Below are 18,043 nucleotides of genomic sequence, written 5' to 3' on the forward strand. Positions count from 1 at the left end.
GTATGTTGAGACATGTAGAGTCTACAGGAAACAGCCTTTAGTATGTTGAGACATGTAGAGTCTACAGGAAACAGCCCTTAGTATGTTGAGACATGTAGAGTCTACAGGAAACAGCCTTTAGTATGTTGAGACATGTAGAGTCTACAGGAAACAGCCTTTAGTATGTTGAGACATGTAGAGTCTACAGGAAACAGCCCTTAGTATGTTGAGACATGTTGAGTCTACAGGAAACAGCCTTTAGTATGTTGAGACATGTAGAGTCTACAGGAAACAGCCCGTAGTATGTTGAGACATGTAGAGTCTACAGGAAACAGCCCTTAGTATGTTGAGACATGTAGAGTCTACAGGAAACAGCCCTTAGTATGTTGAGACATGTAGAGTCTACAGGAAACAGCCCTTAGTGTGTTGAGACATGTAGAGTCTACAGGAAACAGCCCTTAGTATGTTGAGACATGTAGAGTCTACAGTAAACAGCCCTTAGTATGTTGAGACATGTAGAGTCTACAGGAAACATACACATAACCCTAGTCATCAGCTTGTCATGTTTTTACATCAACCAGGTCACCCGTAGTACAATTCAGTATTCGTGGCCACTAGGGGTAAACAGTGAGAGCTGTTACTTTCAAGCATCTTCCTCTGGTCCCCAAGGTTGCATGTTCAAATCCTTCCATTTAAAACCTAAACCTTAATCATTAACCTTAAGAATTTGTACTTCATGCCTAAACTTAAACCTAACATTAAAGATTCTGAGTTTGTATCTAAACTTCACCTTAAACACTTTGAAATGTGATGTTCCACATGCATGAATATCTACTACTAATGTGAGTGTGTGTGTGTGTGTGCGTGCATGTGTATGTCTAATGTACATCCAGGTGTGTTACCTGAGGCAAAGGCCACACCCAGAGAGGTGGTGAATGCTGTGATGGCCAGGATGTCATCAAAACTCCCAGCAGCCATCAGTAGAGTAGGGATTCCCTTCTCCACTCCGTAGCCATCCTTCTGGAGTAACAACATGGAGGGCACCACCACCGCTGGGGATACTGCACTCAGAACAAACCTAGAGACAGAGACAGAGAGAGAGAGAGAGAGAGAGAGAGAGAGAGAGAGAGAGAGAGAGAGAGAGAGAGAGAGAGAGAGAGAGAGAGAGAGAGAGAGAGAGAGAGAGAGGGAGAGAGAGAGGTAGAGAGAGAGAGAGAAAGAGAAAGAAGAGGGAGAGAGAGAAAGAAGAGAGAGATAGAGAGAGAGACAGAGAAAGAAGAGAGACAGAGACAGAGAGAAAGAGAAAGAAGAGGGAGAGAGAGACAGAGACAGAGAGAGAGAGAGAGAGAGAGAAAGAGAGAGAGAAAGAGAAAGAAGAGAGAGAGAGAGAGAGAGAGAGAGGGGGGGAGATTAAAATAGTCTGCAGCACCCTACTAGAGTCCGAAGTCAAATGTCTACTGTTTGCTGATGATCTAGTATTCTGTCACCAGCCAAGGAGGGTCTACATCAGCACTTAGATCTTCTGCACAGATTCTGTCAGACATGGACCATGACAGTAAATCTCAGTAAGACCAAAATAATGGTGTTCCGAAAAAGGTTGCCAGGACCACAAATGCAAATTCCATCTAGACACTGTTGCCCAAGAGCACACAAAAAACTATACATATCTTGGCCTAAACATCAGCGCCACAAGTAACTTCCACAAAGCTGTGAACGATCTGAGAGACAAGACAAGAAGGGCATTCTATGCCATCAAAAGGAACATAAAATTCAACATACCAATTAGGATCTGGCTAAAAATACTTGAATCAGTCATAGAGCCCGTTGCCCTTTATGGTTGTGAGGTCTGGGGTCCGCTCACCAACCAAGAATTCACAAAATGGGACAAACACCAAATTGAGACTCTGCATGCAGAATTCTGCAAAAATATCCTCCGTGTACAACGTAGAACACCAAATAATGCAGAGCAGAATTAGGCCGATACTCACTAATTATCAAAATCCAGAAAAGAGCTGTTAAATTCTATAACCACCTAAAAGGAAGCGATTCCCAAACCTTCCATAACAAAGCCATCACCTACAGAGAGATGAACCTGGATAAGAGTCCCCTAAGTAAGCTGGTCCTGGGGCTCTGTTCACAAACACAAACACACCCCACAGAGCCCCAGGACAGCAACACAACCAAATCATGAGAAAACAAAAATATAATTACTTGGAAATAATTAAGAAAATAACAGAGCAAACTAGAATGCTATTTGCCCCTAAACAGAGAGTACACAGTGGCAGAATACCTGACCACTGTGACTGACCCAAAATTAAGGAAAGCTTTGACTATGTACAGACTCAGTGAGCATAGCCTTGCTATTGAGAAAGGCCGCCGTAGGCAGACCTGGCTCTCAAGAGAAGACAGGCTATGTGCTCACTGCCCACAAAATGAGGTGGAAACTGAGCTGCACTTCCTAACCTCCTGCCCAATGTATGACCATATTAGAGAGACATATTTCCCTCAGATTACACAGATCCACAAAGAATTAGAAAACAAATCCAATGTGGCCTTAGTATTTTGTGTTTTCTTTATTATTTTGGTCAGGCCAGGGTGTGACATGGGTGATTTATGTGTCTTGTCTTGTCTAGGGGTTTATTAGATTTATGGGGTTGTGTTTAGTAGAGTTGTCTAGGAAAGTCTATGGTTGCCTAGATTGGTTCTCAATCAGAGGCAGGTGTTTATCGGGAACCATATTTGGGTATTTCGTGGATGATTGTTTCCTGTCTCTGTGTTTTGCACCAGTTCGTTTTTCCACGTTTTCTTGTTTTGTATTGTATATTGTTCACATTATCATCTTTATTAAAGATGTTCAACCATAACCACGCTGCATTTTGGTCCGCCTCTCCTTCCCAGGAAGAAAACCGTAACACCCAAGTTTGATAAACTCTCATATCTACTGGGTGAAATTCCACCGTGTGACATCACAGCAACAAGATGTGTGACCTGTTGCCACAAGAAAAGGGCAACCAGTGAAGAACAAACACCATTGTAAATACAACCCATATTTATGCATATTTATTTTCCCTTGTGTACTTTAACCATTTGTACATTGTTACAACACTGTATATATATATATATATATATATATATATATATCTTTATTGTTTTGAAGTGCTTGTTACTGTATATTATTATTGTTACTAAAACATTTTGGGGTGGCGAGTTGTTGAGCTTGAGGGGTTGGGCCGATATCCAAGTTGAAATATCTGCCAGGCACGCAGAGTCATCACCTGGGTGTCAGAAGGGAGAAGGAGAAAAGTAGTTGAGTGTCATCCTCATAGCAGTGATAGGAGAGACCATGTGAGGATACGACAGAGCTGAGTGACTTGGTCTATAGAGAGAAGAGGAGAGGGCCTAGAACCGAGCCCTGGGGGACACCAGTAGTGAGAGTATGTGGTACAGACACAGATCCTCTCCACATCACCTGGTAGGAGTGGCCTGCCACGTAGGATGCAATCCAAGAGTGGGCGGAGCCTGAGACGTCCAGCCCTGAGAGGGTGGAGAGGAGGATCTGATAGAGCGTGAGACACCCAGCCCTGAGAAGAGGGAGAGGAGGATCTGATAGAGCCTGAGACACCCAGCCCTGAGAGGGTGGAGAGGAGGATCTGATAGAGCCTGAGACACCCAGCCCTGAGAGGGTGGAGAGGAGGATCTGATAGAGCCTGAGACACCCAGCCCTGAGAGGGTGGAGAGGAGGATCTGATAGAGCCTGAGACACCCAGCCCTGAGAGGAGGATCTGATAGAGCCTGAGATGCCCAGCCCTGAGAGGGTGGAGAAGAGGATCTGATAGAGCCTGAGACACCCAGCCCTGAGAGGGTGGAGAGGAGGCAGAGCCTGAGACGCCCAGCCCTGAGAGGGTGGAGAGGAGGATCTGACAGAGCGTGAGACACCCAGCCCTGAGAGGGTGGAGAGGAGGCAGAGCCTGAGACACCCAGCCCTGAGAGGGTCGAGATGATAGAGCCTGAGACGCCCAGCCCTGAGAGGGTGGAGAGGAGGATCTGATAGAGCCTGAGACACCCAGCCCTGAGAGGGTGGAGAGGAGGATCTGATAGAGCCTGAGACTCCCAGCCCTGAGAGGGTGGAGAGGAGGATCTGATAGAGCCTGAGACACCCAGCCCTGAGAGGAGGATCTGATAGAGCCTGAGACACCCAGCCCTGAGAGGGTGGAGGGGAGGATCTGATGGTTCACGGTGTCGAAGGCAGATAGATCTAAGAGGATGACAACAGAGGAGAGAGAGTCAGCTTTGGCATTGCTGAGAGACTGTGACATAGAGAAGGGCAGTCTGGGTTGAGTGACCCTTCTTGAAGCCTGACTGGTTAGGGTCCAGAAGATGGTTCTGAGACAGATAATGAGACTGTTGATCAGAAACAACACGCTTAATTGTTTTAGAAAGAAAATAAAGAAGAGACACATGTCTGTAGTTTGACGTCAGATGAGTCAAGTTTTGTTTTCTTGAGGAGGGGAGCGACTCGGGCCATGTTGAACTCAGAGGGGATGCGGTCAGTGGTCAGGGATGAGTTGATGAGGATGGAACAAAGACAGTGGTCAGGGATGAGTTGATGAGGATGGAACAAAGACAGTGGTCAGGGATGAGTTGATGAGGATGGAACAAAGACAGTGGTCAGGGATGAGGGAAGTGAGGAATGGGAGAAGGTCTCCAGAGATGGTCTGGAGAAGGGAGGAGGGGATGGAGGAGGGAGGAGGGGATGGAGGAGGGAGGAGGGGATGGGGTCGAGAGGGCAGGTTGTTGGGCGGCCAGACCTCACTAGTCGCAGGCTGTCATCTGGAGAGAGAGGGGAGAAAGCGGTCAAGGTGTAGGGAAGTTCTGTGTGAGTCCAGTGGACTCAATAGGCTGAGTAGATGAGTAACCAACAAAACCGGGGTGTAACTCCTGCCGCTCTGTTTCACGCTGGGATCAGTGGAGGCTCCTCAGAGGAGGAAGGGGAGGACCATCCTCCTCAATGGTAAAACATTTGAATTGATCTGAAAACAACACTAAATATAATCACGGCACCACATAACTGGAGGTCAAAACCGCTTACAAGCAGAAATCCACATTTTGCCATTAGAACTAAGAGGTTTTAAACGGTTTGACCGCCACTGGTCTGTACATAGTCAAAAGGTAAGTCCACCTATAGCTCTGTTACATCCTGGGTATGTACATAGTCAAAGGTAGGCTTCGAAGGGACTCCTACGGTAGGTCCACCTATAGCTCATCTCTTGGCAGTAGTACTGTAGACTACTTTATCACTGACCTCAACCCAGAGTCTTTCAGAGCGTTCTCAGTCAGTCCACTGACACCCCTATCAGATCACAGTAAAATCACAGTCTACTTCACAGAGCAATACTCAGTCATGAGGCATCAAACAGTCTACTTCACAGAGCAATACTCAGTCATGAGGCATCAAACAGTCTACTTCACAGAGCAATACTCAGTCATGAGGCATCAAAGCCAAAGGAACAGCAACCTTGGGAAAATCCTCTGCATTGTCATTAAGAGCAGACTTGTACATTTCCTCAGTGAAAATACATATACAGTGTCATGACGTTGCCCTCTTTGGGTACAGCGAGCCCCATCCGCCTCTCCCTGCCTCCTTCAACTAGGCTGCTGTGGTCAGAGAGAGGTCGTAAATTCCTGGAGGAGATTATCTCCTCATGGCCACACAGTATAGAGACAGAGGGAAGTTTCATAGAGAACAAATACATTTCTTCCACCTCACAGAACTTGAGGTCCGAACCACATTTATGTTCTGGAAAACGTATAAAAGTTCGGTGAAGAATCCAGCTACAAACTGGTCCATTTGGTTTTTGTAAAACTCATGAGAAACGGTGCGGCCACATTACCATAATGACGGACAATTCTACAAAAGAAACAAACTTCTCAACTGAGATCCCGACGACACACTGAGCGTAAATATATAAATTGATTGTAATTGTTCCCGAATGAGTGAGCGTTCATGTGCAAAGGATTATCATTTCAATTGTTATAATTATTAACTCTGTAGTGACTCCTCATCTGACCCCCACTTCCCTTTTGTCTAACAAGCTGCCATGCCGGTTCAGCCCACTAGGGCACATTCCCCTATCCTTTCATGTAACCACATTTACCATGTTTGTTTATGTGTGCACTTCTGTGATTGTTTAGTTAGTTAATAAATAAATTATTTAAGACAATTGATGTATGGATGACTCATAGTGAAGACTGGGTTCGTGCAGATAACCAACAATTTACGATGTTTGGAATGAGACTAACGTGAGGTAAAGTAAATAATTCTTTAATCAGAAGTCTAATTGATCAGATATGAATATATCTGAAAAGCTATATTAGGAAAATTATAACTTTGTAATCTGAATATTTTCCTTGGTGTCCCGACTTCCTAGTTAATTACAGTTACATGATTAATCAGTTTAATTGCGTACTACTAATTACAGAGAGCTATTTGATAAAAACTAAGTCTTCAGTTAATGATAGTAAAGACACGGCACTACTTTATCACTGACCTCAACCCAGAGTCTCTTAGAGTGTTCACAGTCAGCCAATCAGATCACAGCAAAATCACAGAAATCAGCTCAATATAACTGAAGAATCCATAGAATCGAACCACCTCTGGGAAAATGTGGACTCACAAAACAAATATCAACATCCGAAACAGGGATAAATGGGTAAACCACTTCTCCAATCTTTTTGGCTCTATAACAAAGAACAAACAGCAAAAACATATACATGATCAAATACAAATCTTAGAATCAACAATTTAAGACTACCAGAACCCACTAGATTCTCCAATTACCTTGAATGAATTACAGGACAAAATACAAACCCTACAACCCAAAAAGGTAACACTGTGTTGAGGTATGTGTGTTTACCCCAGTACGAATCCCCAGACCCAGGGCAAGCCCATCAGGAAGTGAGACATCACAGCTACTGTTGATGCCTCCACTGTACACGGTCCTACTGCCAGTCGCACACACACCGCCTTGAGTCTGCGGAGAGCCTGTTGAACACATACACCTTCAGCTGTAAAAACCATGGAGAAAACTGTCTGTCTGTCTGTCTGTCTGTCTGTCTGTCTGTACTGTCTCTCTGTCTCTCTCTCTCTCTCTCCCTCTCTCTGTTGCTTATGTGTCACAGATGAATAAAGTGGTTTTGTTTTTTCCTAAAGAAGAGTGTCTTGTTGATCGTATGGTTGAGCATGGTGTACTTCTTAAAGAAGAGTCTTGTTGAGCATGATGTACTTCTTAAAGAAGAGTCTTGTTGAGCATGGTGTACTTCTTAAAGAAGAGTGTCTTGTAGATCGTATGGTTGAGCATGGTGTACTTCTTAAAGAAGAGTGTCTTGTTGATCGTATGGTTGAGCATGGTGTACTTCTTAAAGACGAGTGTCTTGTTGATCGTATGGTTGAGCATGGTGTACTTCTTAATGTTTATTCAAGTTACGCTGCTTTTCTCTCCGTCAACAAGGGTAACGATTTCGAATGTACCTCCGTTTATTCCCAATGAGCTGTTGGAGCGTGAGTTATTACGGTTTGGGGAATTTGCAAGTTCAGTTAAGATTGTTCCGTTGGGGTGCAAACACCCGGCTCTGAAACAGGTTCTGTCATTTCAAACACTCGGCGTTGAAACAGGTTCTGTCATTTCAAACACTCGGCGTTGAAACAGGTAATGTCATTTCAAACACTCAGCGTTGAAACAGGTTCTGTCATTTCAAACACTCGGCGTTGAAACAGGTAATGTCATTTCAAACACTCGGCGTTGAAACAGGTTATGTCATTTCAAACACTCGGCGTTGAAACAGGTTCTGTCATTTCAAACACTCGGCTTTGAAACAGGTAATGTCATTTCAAACACTCGGCGTTGAAACAGGTTATGTCATTTCAAACACTCGGCGTTGAAACAGGTTCTGTCATTTCAAACACTCGGCTTTGAAACAGGTAATGTCATTTCAAACACTCAGCGTTGAAACAGGTTCTGTCATTTCAAACACTCGGCGTTGAAACAGGTAATGTCATTTCAAACACTCGGCGTTGAAACAGGTTCTGTAATTTCAAACACTCAGCGTTGAAACAGGTAATGTCATTTCAAACACTCGGCTTTGAAACAGGTAATGTCATTTCAAACACTCGGCTTTGAAACAGGTAATGTCATTTCGGCGACAAGTGTTCATGTTTTTGGACTCACTGGAGCAGATTTTGGAGTTATCATTTAAGTCAAGTATGACAACAGACTGTATACGACTTATGCTGGTATGGGTAGTCAACGGTGTTTTGAGTGTAGGGATGTTGGCCATAAGTGATATGCTTGCCCGAAAAGGGAGAAGGCAGAGGGAGGGGCGCAGGTGGTCATCGTAACGCCTGGGCCCACTGATGTAGGGAGAGGTGGTCATCGTAACGCCTGGGCCCGCTGATGTAGGGAGAGGTGGTCATCGTAACGCCTGGGCCCACTGATGTAGGGAGAGGTGGTCATCGTAACGCCTGGGCCCGCTGATGTAGGGAGAGGTGGTCATCGTAACGCCTGGGCCCGCTGATGTAGAGAGGGGTGGTCATCGTAACGCCTGGGCCCGCTGATGTAGGGAGAGGTGGTCATCGTAACACCTGGGCCCGCTGATATAGGGAGAGGTGGTCATCGTAACGCCTGGGCCCGCTGATGTAGGGAGAGGTGGTCATCGTAACACCTGGGCCCGCTGATGTAGGGAGAGGTGGTCATCGTAACGCCTGGGCCCGCTGATGTAGGGAGAGGTGGTCATCGTAACGCCTGGGCCCACTGATGTAGGGAGAGGTGGTCATCGTAACGCCTGGGCCCACTGATGTAGGGAGAGGTGGTCATCGTAACACCTGGGCCCACTGATGTAGGGAGAGGTGGTCATCGTAACGCCTGGGCCCGCTGATGTAGAGAGGGGTGGTCATCGTAACGCCTGGGCCCACTGATGTAGGGAGAGGTGGTCATCGTAACGCCTGGGCCCACTGATGTAGGGAGAGGTGGTCATCGTAACGCCTGGGCCCAATGATGTAGGGAGAGGTGGTCATCGTAACGCCTGGGCCCGCTGATGTAGGGAGAGGTGGTCCTGGTAACGCCTGGGCCCACTGATGTAGGGAGAGGTGGTCATCGTAACGCCTGGGCCCACTGATGTAGGGAGATGTGGTCATCGTAACGCCTGGGCCCGCTGATGTAGGGAGAGGTGGTCCTGGTAACGCCTGGGCCCACTGATGTAGGGAGAGGTGGTCATCGTAACGCCTGGGCCCGCTGATGTAGGGAGAGGTGGTCATCGTAACACCTGGGCCCGCTGATGTAGGGAGAGGTGGTCATCGTAACGCCTGGGCCCGCTGATGTAGAGAGAGGTGGTCATCGTAACGCCTGGGCCCACTGATGTAGAGAGAGGTGGTCATCGTAACGCCTGGGCCCACTGGTGTAGGGAGAGGTGGTCATCGTAACGCCTGGGCCCACTGATGTAGGGAGAGGTGGTCATCATAACGCCTGGGCCCGCTGATGTAGGGAGAGGTGGTCATCGTAACGCCTGGGCCCACTGATGTAGGGAGAGGTGGTCATCGTAACGCCTGGGCCCGCTGATGTAGGGAGAGGTGGTCATCGTCGTAACGCCTGGGCCCGCTGATGTAGGGAGAGGTGGTCATCGTAACGCCTGGGCCCACTGATGTAGGGAGAGGTGGTCATCGTAACGCCTGGACCCACTGATGTAGGGAGAGGTGGTCATCGTAACGCCTGGGCCCACTGATGTAGGGAGAGGTGGTCATCGTAACACCTAGGCCCACTGATGTAGGGAGAGGTGGTCATCGTAACGCCTGGGCCCACTGATGTAGGGAGAGGTGGTCATCGTAACGCCTGGGCCCGCTGATGTAGGGAGAGGTGGTCATCGTAACGCCTGGGCCCACTGATGTAGGGAGAGGTGGTCATCGTAACGCCTGGGCCCACTGATGTAGGGAGAGGTGGTCATCGTAACACCTGGGCCCACTGATGTAGGGAGAGGTGGTCATCGTAACGCCTGGGCCCACTGATGTAGGGAGAGGTGGTCATCGTAACGCCTGGGCCCGCTGATGTAGGGAGAGGTGGTCATCGTAACGCCTGGGCCCACTGATGTAGGGAGAGGTGGTCATCGTAACGCCTGGGCCCACTGATGTAGGGAGAGGTGGTCATCGTAACGCCTGGGCCCGCTGATGTAGGGAGAGGTGGTCCTGGTAACGCCTGGGCCCACCGATGTAGTGAGAGGTGGTCATCGTAACGCCTGGGCCCGCTGATGTAGGGAGAGGTGGTCATCGTAACACCTGGGCCCGCTGATGTAGGGAGAGGTGGTCCTGGTAACGCCTGGGCCCGCTGATGTAGGGAGAGGTGGTCATCGTAACGCCTGGGCCCACTGATGTAGGGAGAGGTGGTCATCGTAACGCCTGGGCCCACTGATGTAGGGAGAGGTGGTCATCGTAACGCCTGGGCCCACTGATGTAGGGAGAGGTGGTCATCGTAACGCCTGGGCCCGCTGATGTAGGGAGAGGTGGTCATCGTAACGTCTGGGCCCACTGATGTAGAGAGAGGTGGTCATCGTAACGCCTGGGCCCACTGATGTAGGGAGAGGTGGTCATCGTAACGCCTGGGCCCGCTGATGTAGGGAGAGGTGGTCATCGTAACGTCTGGGCCCACTGATGTAGAGAGAGGTGAGCCGACAGCGGTAGAGCAGCCAGAAGCACCTGTTGCTGAGGAACAAGTTATCCGTGTTGAGGGCACGGGGTTGCAACTTGTATTAGAGGGAAATGTTATGTTATAGAAAAGTATTGTTGTAGAAGGTAAGGATGTATCTGAAGAGCCAGTTCCTCAGACTGGTGAGCTGGTGCCCAGTATGAGTGCTGGGGTAAAGGAGGTGGTTCATGTGGAGCTAAACTCTCAGGTAGTGGAGGAGATGCCCACTACCAGTAATGGGGTGCAGGAGGGGTTCAGGTGGGGCTAATCTCTCAGGTAGTGGAGGAGATGCCCACTACAGGTAATGAGGTTCTGGTGGGGCTAGTCTCTCAGGTAGTGGAGGAGATGCCCACTATGAGTAGTGATGTTCAGGTGGGGCTAGTATCCCAGGTAGTGGAGGAGATGCCCACTATGAGTAGTGATGTTCAGGTGGGGCTAGTATCCCAGGTAGTGGAGGAGATGCCCACTATGAGTAGTGATGTTCAGGTGGGGCTAGTCTCCCAGGTAGTGGAGGAGATGCCCACTATGAGTAGTGATGTTCAGGTGGGGCTAGTCTCTCAGGTAGTGGAGGAGATGCCCACTATGAGTAGTGATGTTCAGGTGGGGCTAGTCTCTCAGGTAGTGGAGGAGATGCCCACTACGAGTAATGAGGTTCTGGTGGGGCTAGTCTCTCAGGTAGTGGAGGAGATGCCCACTATGAGTAGTGATGTTCAGGTGGGGCTAGTATCCCAGGTAGTGGAGGAGATGCCCACTATGAGTAGTGATGTTCAGGTGGGGCTAGTCTCCCAGGGAGTGGAGGAGATGCCCACTATGAGTAGTGATGTTCAGGTGGGGCTAGTATCCCAGGTAGTGGAGGAGATGCCCACTATGAGTAGTGATGTTCAGGTGGGGCTAGTATCCCAGGTAGTGGAGGAGATGCCCACTATGAGTAGTGATGCTCAGGTGGGGCTAGTCTCCCAGGTAGTGGAGGAGATGCCCACTATGAGTAGTGATGTTCAGGTGGGGCTAGTCTCTCAGGTAGTGGAGGAGATGCCCACTATGAGTAGTGATGTTCAGCTGGGGCTAGTATCCCAGGTAGTGGAGGAGATGCCCACTATGAGTAGTGATGCTCAGGTGGGGCTAGTCTCCCAGGTAGTGGAGGAGATGCCCACTATGAGTAGTGATGTTCAGCTGGGGCTAGTATCCCAGGTAGTGGAGGAGATGCCCACTATGAGTAGTGATGCTCAGGTGGGGCTAGTCTCCCAGGTAGTGGAGGAGATGCCCACTATGAGTAGTGATGTTCAGGTGGGGCTAGTCTCTCAGGTAGTGGAGGAGATGCCCACTATGAGTAGTGATGTTCAGGTGGGGCTAGTCTCCCAGGTAGTGGAGGAGATGCCCACTATGAGTAGTGATGTTCAGCTGGGGCTAGTCTCCCAGGTAGTGGAGGAGATGCCTGGTACGAGTGATGGGCTGCAAGTGAGGAGTGTTGAGAGGGATGTGGCAGAGGGGAGTCAAGGGTCTGTGGGCTCAGTTGAGGAGGATCAGGAGAAGGATATGGACGTCTCTATTGATAAGATCGCAGCTGGTGACGACTCAATCTACATGGTAAATGGGTTCCTGGATCAGACTTTGGGGAAATCTGTCAAATTGGCAGATTATTTTGATGTTGATCAGTTTGTGAGGTCAGCTGTGATGTTACAGAAGGCTGTGGGGTTTAGACCAGCTGAGTGAGAAGAAGCGTTTTCACTGGAGGACATTTGTTAATGCTGTCACAGCAGCAAAAGGTGGTGGGAAACGTGGGCAGGTTCAGAGAAAATGAAAACAATGATGATGATCATGCCTCATAGCGTGTTTTTTTCCCTTTGTCTGGTTTCTCTGTGGTTTCCTCTGCCTTTCCTTTCTCTTGTCTACATAGAGGTACTAAGGGTAGGTTCTCTCGGTATTAATGGGGGAGGGACAGGAATAAGAGGGCTTGGGTATTAGAAGTAATAAAAATGAAAAGGCTAAATGTAGTTTTCTAGGAGACACATAGTGATGAGGAAAATGAGGTTGACTGGGGTATGTGGAGAGTAAGAATGCAACAGTTAAGCAGTACACATGGCTAAAAATTAATGAAGGTTGTCTCAGTGCAGTAAGTTAGACAGGTTGTATGTATCTGATCTCTACTGTAGTAGGGTTGGAAGGTTAGACAGGTTGTATGTATCTGATCACTACTGTAGTAGGGTTGGAAGGTTAGACAGGTTGTATGTATCTGATCACTACTGTAGTAGGGTTGGAAGGTTAGACAGGTTGCATGTATCTGATCACTACTGTAGTAGGGTTGGAAGGTTAGACAGGTTGTATGTATCTGATCACTACTGTAGTAGGGTGGGAAGGTTAGACAGGTTGTGTGTATCTGATCACTACTGTAGTAGGGTTGGAAGGTTAGACAGGTTGTATGTATCTGATCTCTACTGTAGTAGGGTTGGAAGGTTAGACAGGTTGTATGTATCTGATCACTACTGTAGTAGGGTTGGAAGGTTAGACAGGTTGTATGTATCTGATCACTACTGTAGTAGGGTTGGAAGGTTAGACAGGTTGTATGTATCTGATCACTACTGTAGTAGGGTTGGAAGGTTAGACAGGTTGTATGTATCTGATCACTACTGTAGTAGGGTTGGAAGGTTAGACAGGTTGTATGTATCTGATCACTACTGTAGTAGGGTTGGAAGGTTAGACAGGTTGTATGTATCTGATCACTACTGTAGTAGGGTGGGAAGGTTAGACAGGTTGTGTGTATCTGATCACTACTGTAGTAGGGTTGGAAGGTTAGACAGGTTGTATGTATCTGATCACTACTGTAGTTGGGTGGGAAGGTTAGACAGGTTGTGTGTATCTGATCACTACTGTAGTAGGGTTGGAAGGTTAGACAGGTTGTGTGTATCTGATCACTACTGTAGTAGGGTGGGAAGGTTATACAGGTTGTATGTATCTGATCACTACTGTAGTAGGGTTGGAAGGTTAGACAGGTTGTATGTATCTGATCACTACTGTAGTAGGGTTGGAAGGTTAGACAGGTTGTATGTATCTGATCACTACTGTAGTAGGGTGGGAAGGTTAGACAGGTTGTGTGTATCTGATCACTACTGTAGTAGGGTTGGAAGGTTAGACAGGTTGTATGTATCTGATCTCTACTGTAGTAGGGTGGGAAGGTGTGATTTTACTCCTGTGGGTTTCTCTGATCACCATATTGTTACTGTTGATATTCACTTGAAGGTCATCATCTTGCTGGTATTTTAATGTAAAGTTGTTACATGATGTCATGTTTTGTGGCAGGTTTTGGTTGTTTTGGGAAAATGAAGGGCTATAAAAGGGAATGTTGAGTCCTTGAGACAATGGTGGGAGGTTGGGAAGGCCCACATACCATGGTTTTGTCAACAGCATACTGCCCTGTCTCAAACTGAAGTTAAAGAGACTATCAAGGCCCTTGAACAGGACATTAAGTCTATTGATATGAAGCTGCTGGACTAGTCATGAACTTACAGGACAAGAGACATGAACTTAGATAGAGAGAGTAAAGGGTGCCTTGATTAGGTCTCGTTTTGCTACCCTCAAGGATATGGATGCTCCTAGCGCTTAAAAAAAACCTAAGACAGTCGACATTGCAACGTAAACAGATGGTCTGCCTTCGTCTCCCTGGTGGGAAGGTGACCACGGATGACAGTGAAATGCGCCAACATGCCGTGGATTGTTTCTCTGCCCTCTATAAGGCGGAGGATTGTGATTCTCTGTGTACTGAATAGTTGTTACACAGTTTTTCTTAATTGGGCCCTGAGCAGAGAGTTGCTTTGGACTCTGACATTACACAGCAGCTGTCCACAGCAGTGATGCAGCTCTCATCAGGCCCCTGGCATCGATGGTTTACCATCTGAGTTCTAGAAGCCCGTTTGTGGGTCTATTGAGGAGGATTTTTATGGAGTGGTGTGTGAATCCTTTCATGAGGGTTCTCTTCCTGTATCCTGGCAACGTGAGGGTTCTCTTCCTGTATCCTGTCAACGTGAGGGTTCTCTTCCTGTATCCTGTCAACGTGAGGGTTCTCTTCCTGTATCCTGGCAACGTGAGGGTTCTCTTCTTGTATCCTGGCAACGTGAGGGTTCTCTTCCTGTATCCTGGCAACGTGAGGGTTCTCTTCCTGTATCCTGGCAACGTGAGGGTTCTCTTCCTGTATCCTGGAAACGTGAGGGTTCTCTTCCTGTATCCTGGCAACGTGAGGGTTCTCTTCCTGTATCCTGTCAACGTGAGGGTTCTCTTCCTGTATCCTGTCAACGTGAGGGTTCTCTTCCTGTATCCTGGCAACGTGAGGGTTCTCTTCCTGTATCCTGGCAACGTGAGGGTTCTCTTCCTGTATCCTGTCAACGTGAGGGTTCTCTTCCTGTATCCTGGCAACGTGAGGGTTCTCTTCCTGTATCCTGGCAACGTGAGGGTTCTCTTCTTGTATCCTGGCAACGTGAGGGTTCTCTTCCTGTATCCTGGCAATGCGAGGGTTCTCTTCCTGTATCCTGGCAACGTGAGGGTTCTCTTCCTGTATCCTGGCAACGCAAGGGTTCTCTTCCTGTATCCTGTCAACGTGAGGGTTCTCTTCCTGTATCCTGTCAACGTGAGGGTTCTCTTCCTGTATCCTGTCAACGTGAGGGTTCTCTTCCTGTATCCTGGCAACGTGAGGGTTCTCTTCCTGTATCCTGGCAACGTGAGGGTTCTCTTCCTGTATCCTGTCAACGTGAGGGTTCTCTTCCTGTATCCTGTCAACGTGAGGGTTCTCTTCCTGTATCCTGGCAACGTGAGGGTTCTCTTCCTGTATCCTGGCAACGTGAGGGTTCTCTTCCTGTATCCTGGCAACGTGAGGGTTCTCTTCCTGTATCCTGGCAACGTGAGGGTTCTCTTCCTGTATCCTGGCAACGTGAGGGTTCTCTCCCTGTATCCTGGCAACGCAAGGGTTCTCTTCATGTATCCTGGCAACGCAAGGGTTCTCTTCCTGTATCCTGTCAACGTGAGGGTTCTCTTCCTGTATCCTGGCAACGTGAGGGTTCTCTTCCTGTATCCTGGCAACGTGAGGGTTCTCTTCCTGTATCCTGGCAACGTGAGGGTTCTCTTCCTGTATCCTGGTAACGTGAGGGTTCTCTTCCTGTATCCTGGCAACTCAAGGGTTCTCTTCCTGTATCCTGGCAACGCAAGGGTTCTCTTCCTGTATCCTGTCAACGTGAGGGTTCTCTTCCTGTATCCTGGCAACGTGAGGGTTCTCTTCCTGTATCCTGGCAATGCGAGGGTTCTCTTCCTGTATCCTGGCAACGCAAGGGTTCTCTTCCTGTATCCTGTCAACGTGAGGGTTCTCTTCCTGTATCCTGGTAACGCGAGGGTTCTCTTCCTGTATCCTGGCAACGTGAGGGTTCTCTTCCTGTATCCTGTCAACGTGAGGTGCTTTCATTGTTGCCAAAAAAGGGGATTTGGCTCTTATAACTAATTGGCGACCTGTTGCATTGCTGTGTGCGGAATATAAAATTGTATCTAAATGTCTCTCAAACAGGTTGAAAGAATTATCTGGGGCTGTTGGTCCACAAAGACCAGTGTGAATGTGTACCTGACCACTCTATAGTTGATAACCTGTTGCTGATAAGAGATGTTTTAGACATTTGTCAACTGTCTGATGTGAATGTGGGTTCACTTTCTTTGGATCAGGTGAAGGCCTTTGATCGTGTGGACCACCTGTACTTGTTCAAAACAATGAAAGCCTTTGGGTTTGGGGATGTTTTTTTGCCTTGGATGAGTCTACTGTCTGCTGGGACCTCATGTATGGTGAAGGCGGGGGGTGGTTTGAGTTGCCCCATCCATTTTCAAAGGGGCATCAGGCAGGGATGCCCAATTTCAGGGCAGTTATATTGTCTGGCAAATTGAACCAATGCTTTGTTTTTTAAGAGTGAAGCTTACTGGTTCGTCTGTGCCAGGAGTAATGAAGGGTCCCGAGATAGCACTTCTTTATTACAGGGCCTGAGGATGTTAAGGTTCTCTCAAACGCTCTAAAGGTGTATGAAGGGGCCTCCTCAGCCAGAGTCAATTGGGAAAAGCACTGTGGGCAGGTCAGCTCCACGGTTACCAGGGGGGCTTCAGACTGGGTCTGCTCCACGGTTACCAGGGGGGCTTCAGACTGGGTCTGCTCCATGGTTACCAGGGGGGCTTCAGTGGGGCAGAGATGGGATGATTCAGTGAGAGGGGCAGAGAGGGAGTTTTCTAGGCTCTGATGTATTTCAGAAAAAGAACTGGGAGGGTGTAGTGGAGAAAGTGTCAAGACTGTCAAGATGGAAATGGGTGCTGCCCCAGCTGTCTTATAGGGGAAGGGTCCTGGTAGCTAATAATCTAGCTGCCTCTTCTCTGTGGCACAGACTAATGATTTTACAGCCACCAAAGGGTCTGATACAAGAGCTTCACCCTTATCAATTTATTCTGGTCTGGACAACACTGGATTAAAGCTGCAGCCCTGTACCTGCCAAAGCACGAGGGTGGGCAAGGTCTGGTGGACATTTCTTCCAGGATCACGGCTTTCCGGCTTCAAGCAGCCCAGCGACTGTTGTACAGTGACGGTTCTAGCTGGGTTGACAACAGCCTACACACTGATGAGGAGAGCTGGCTGTTTGGGCTTAGACAAGCACCCTTTCCTCTTAAAGCTGGAGGAGAGGGATTTGTCTGGCCTGTTTCCATTCTATAAGTCTGTTATACAGGCTTGGAGGGTTTCATCTTAAAGCTATAGAGGAGTATGTTATACAGGCTTGGAGGGTTTCATCATAAAGCTATAGAGGAGTATGTTATACAGGCTTGGAGGGTTTCATCTTAAATCTATAGAGGAGTCTGTTATATACAGGCTTATAGAGGAGTCTGTTATATACAGGCTTATAGAGGAGTCTGTTATACAGGCTTGGAGGGTTTCATCATAAAGCTATAGAGGAGTCTGTTATACAGGCTTGGAGGGTTTCATCATAAAGCTATAGAGGAGTCTGTTATACAGGCTTGGAGGGTTTCATCATAAAGCTATAGAGGAGTCTGCTATACAGGCTTGGAGGGTTTCATCATAAAGCTATAGAGGAGTCTGTTATACAGGCTTGGAGGGTTTCATCATAAAGCTATAGAGGAGTCTGTTATACAGGCTTGGAGGGTTTCATCATAAAGCTATAGAGGAGTATGTTATACAGGCTTGGAGGGTTTCATCATAAAGCTATAGAGGAGTCTGCTATACAGGCTTGGAGGGTTTCATCATAAAGCTATAGAGGAGTCTGTTATACAGGCTTGGAGGGTTTCATCATAAAGCTATAGAGGAGTCTGCTATACAGGCT

General features: G+C 47.9%; 1 protein-coding gene across 1 annotated transcript in view; it reads right to left on the minus strand.

Annotated features, from left to right (window-relative positions):
* LOC135516522 (sodium/hydrogen exchanger 9B2-like) overlaps positions 1 to 18,043 on the minus strand; it is a 75,829-nt gene that overhangs the window by 37,424 nt on the left and 20,362 nt on the right. The window contains exons 5-6 of the mRNA XM_064940869.1: positions 6,894 to 7,021; positions 882 to 1,057 (exon numbers count right to left, since the gene is read on the minus strand). Coding sequence (XP_064796941.1) covers positions 882 to 1,057; positions 6,894 to 7,021 — 304 coding nt within the window. The remainder of the gene's footprint in view (positions 1 to 881; positions 1,058 to 6,893; positions 7,022 to 18,043) is intronic.

The sequence above is a fragment of the Oncorhynchus masou genome, chromosome 27 (assembly GCF_036934945.1).
Source record: "Oncorhynchus masou masou isolate Uvic2021 chromosome 27, UVic_Omas_1.1, whole genome shotgun sequence".
In the NCBI taxonomy this organism is placed as follows: Eukaryota; Metazoa; Chordata; class Actinopteri; order Salmoniformes; family Salmonidae; genus Oncorhynchus; species Oncorhynchus masou.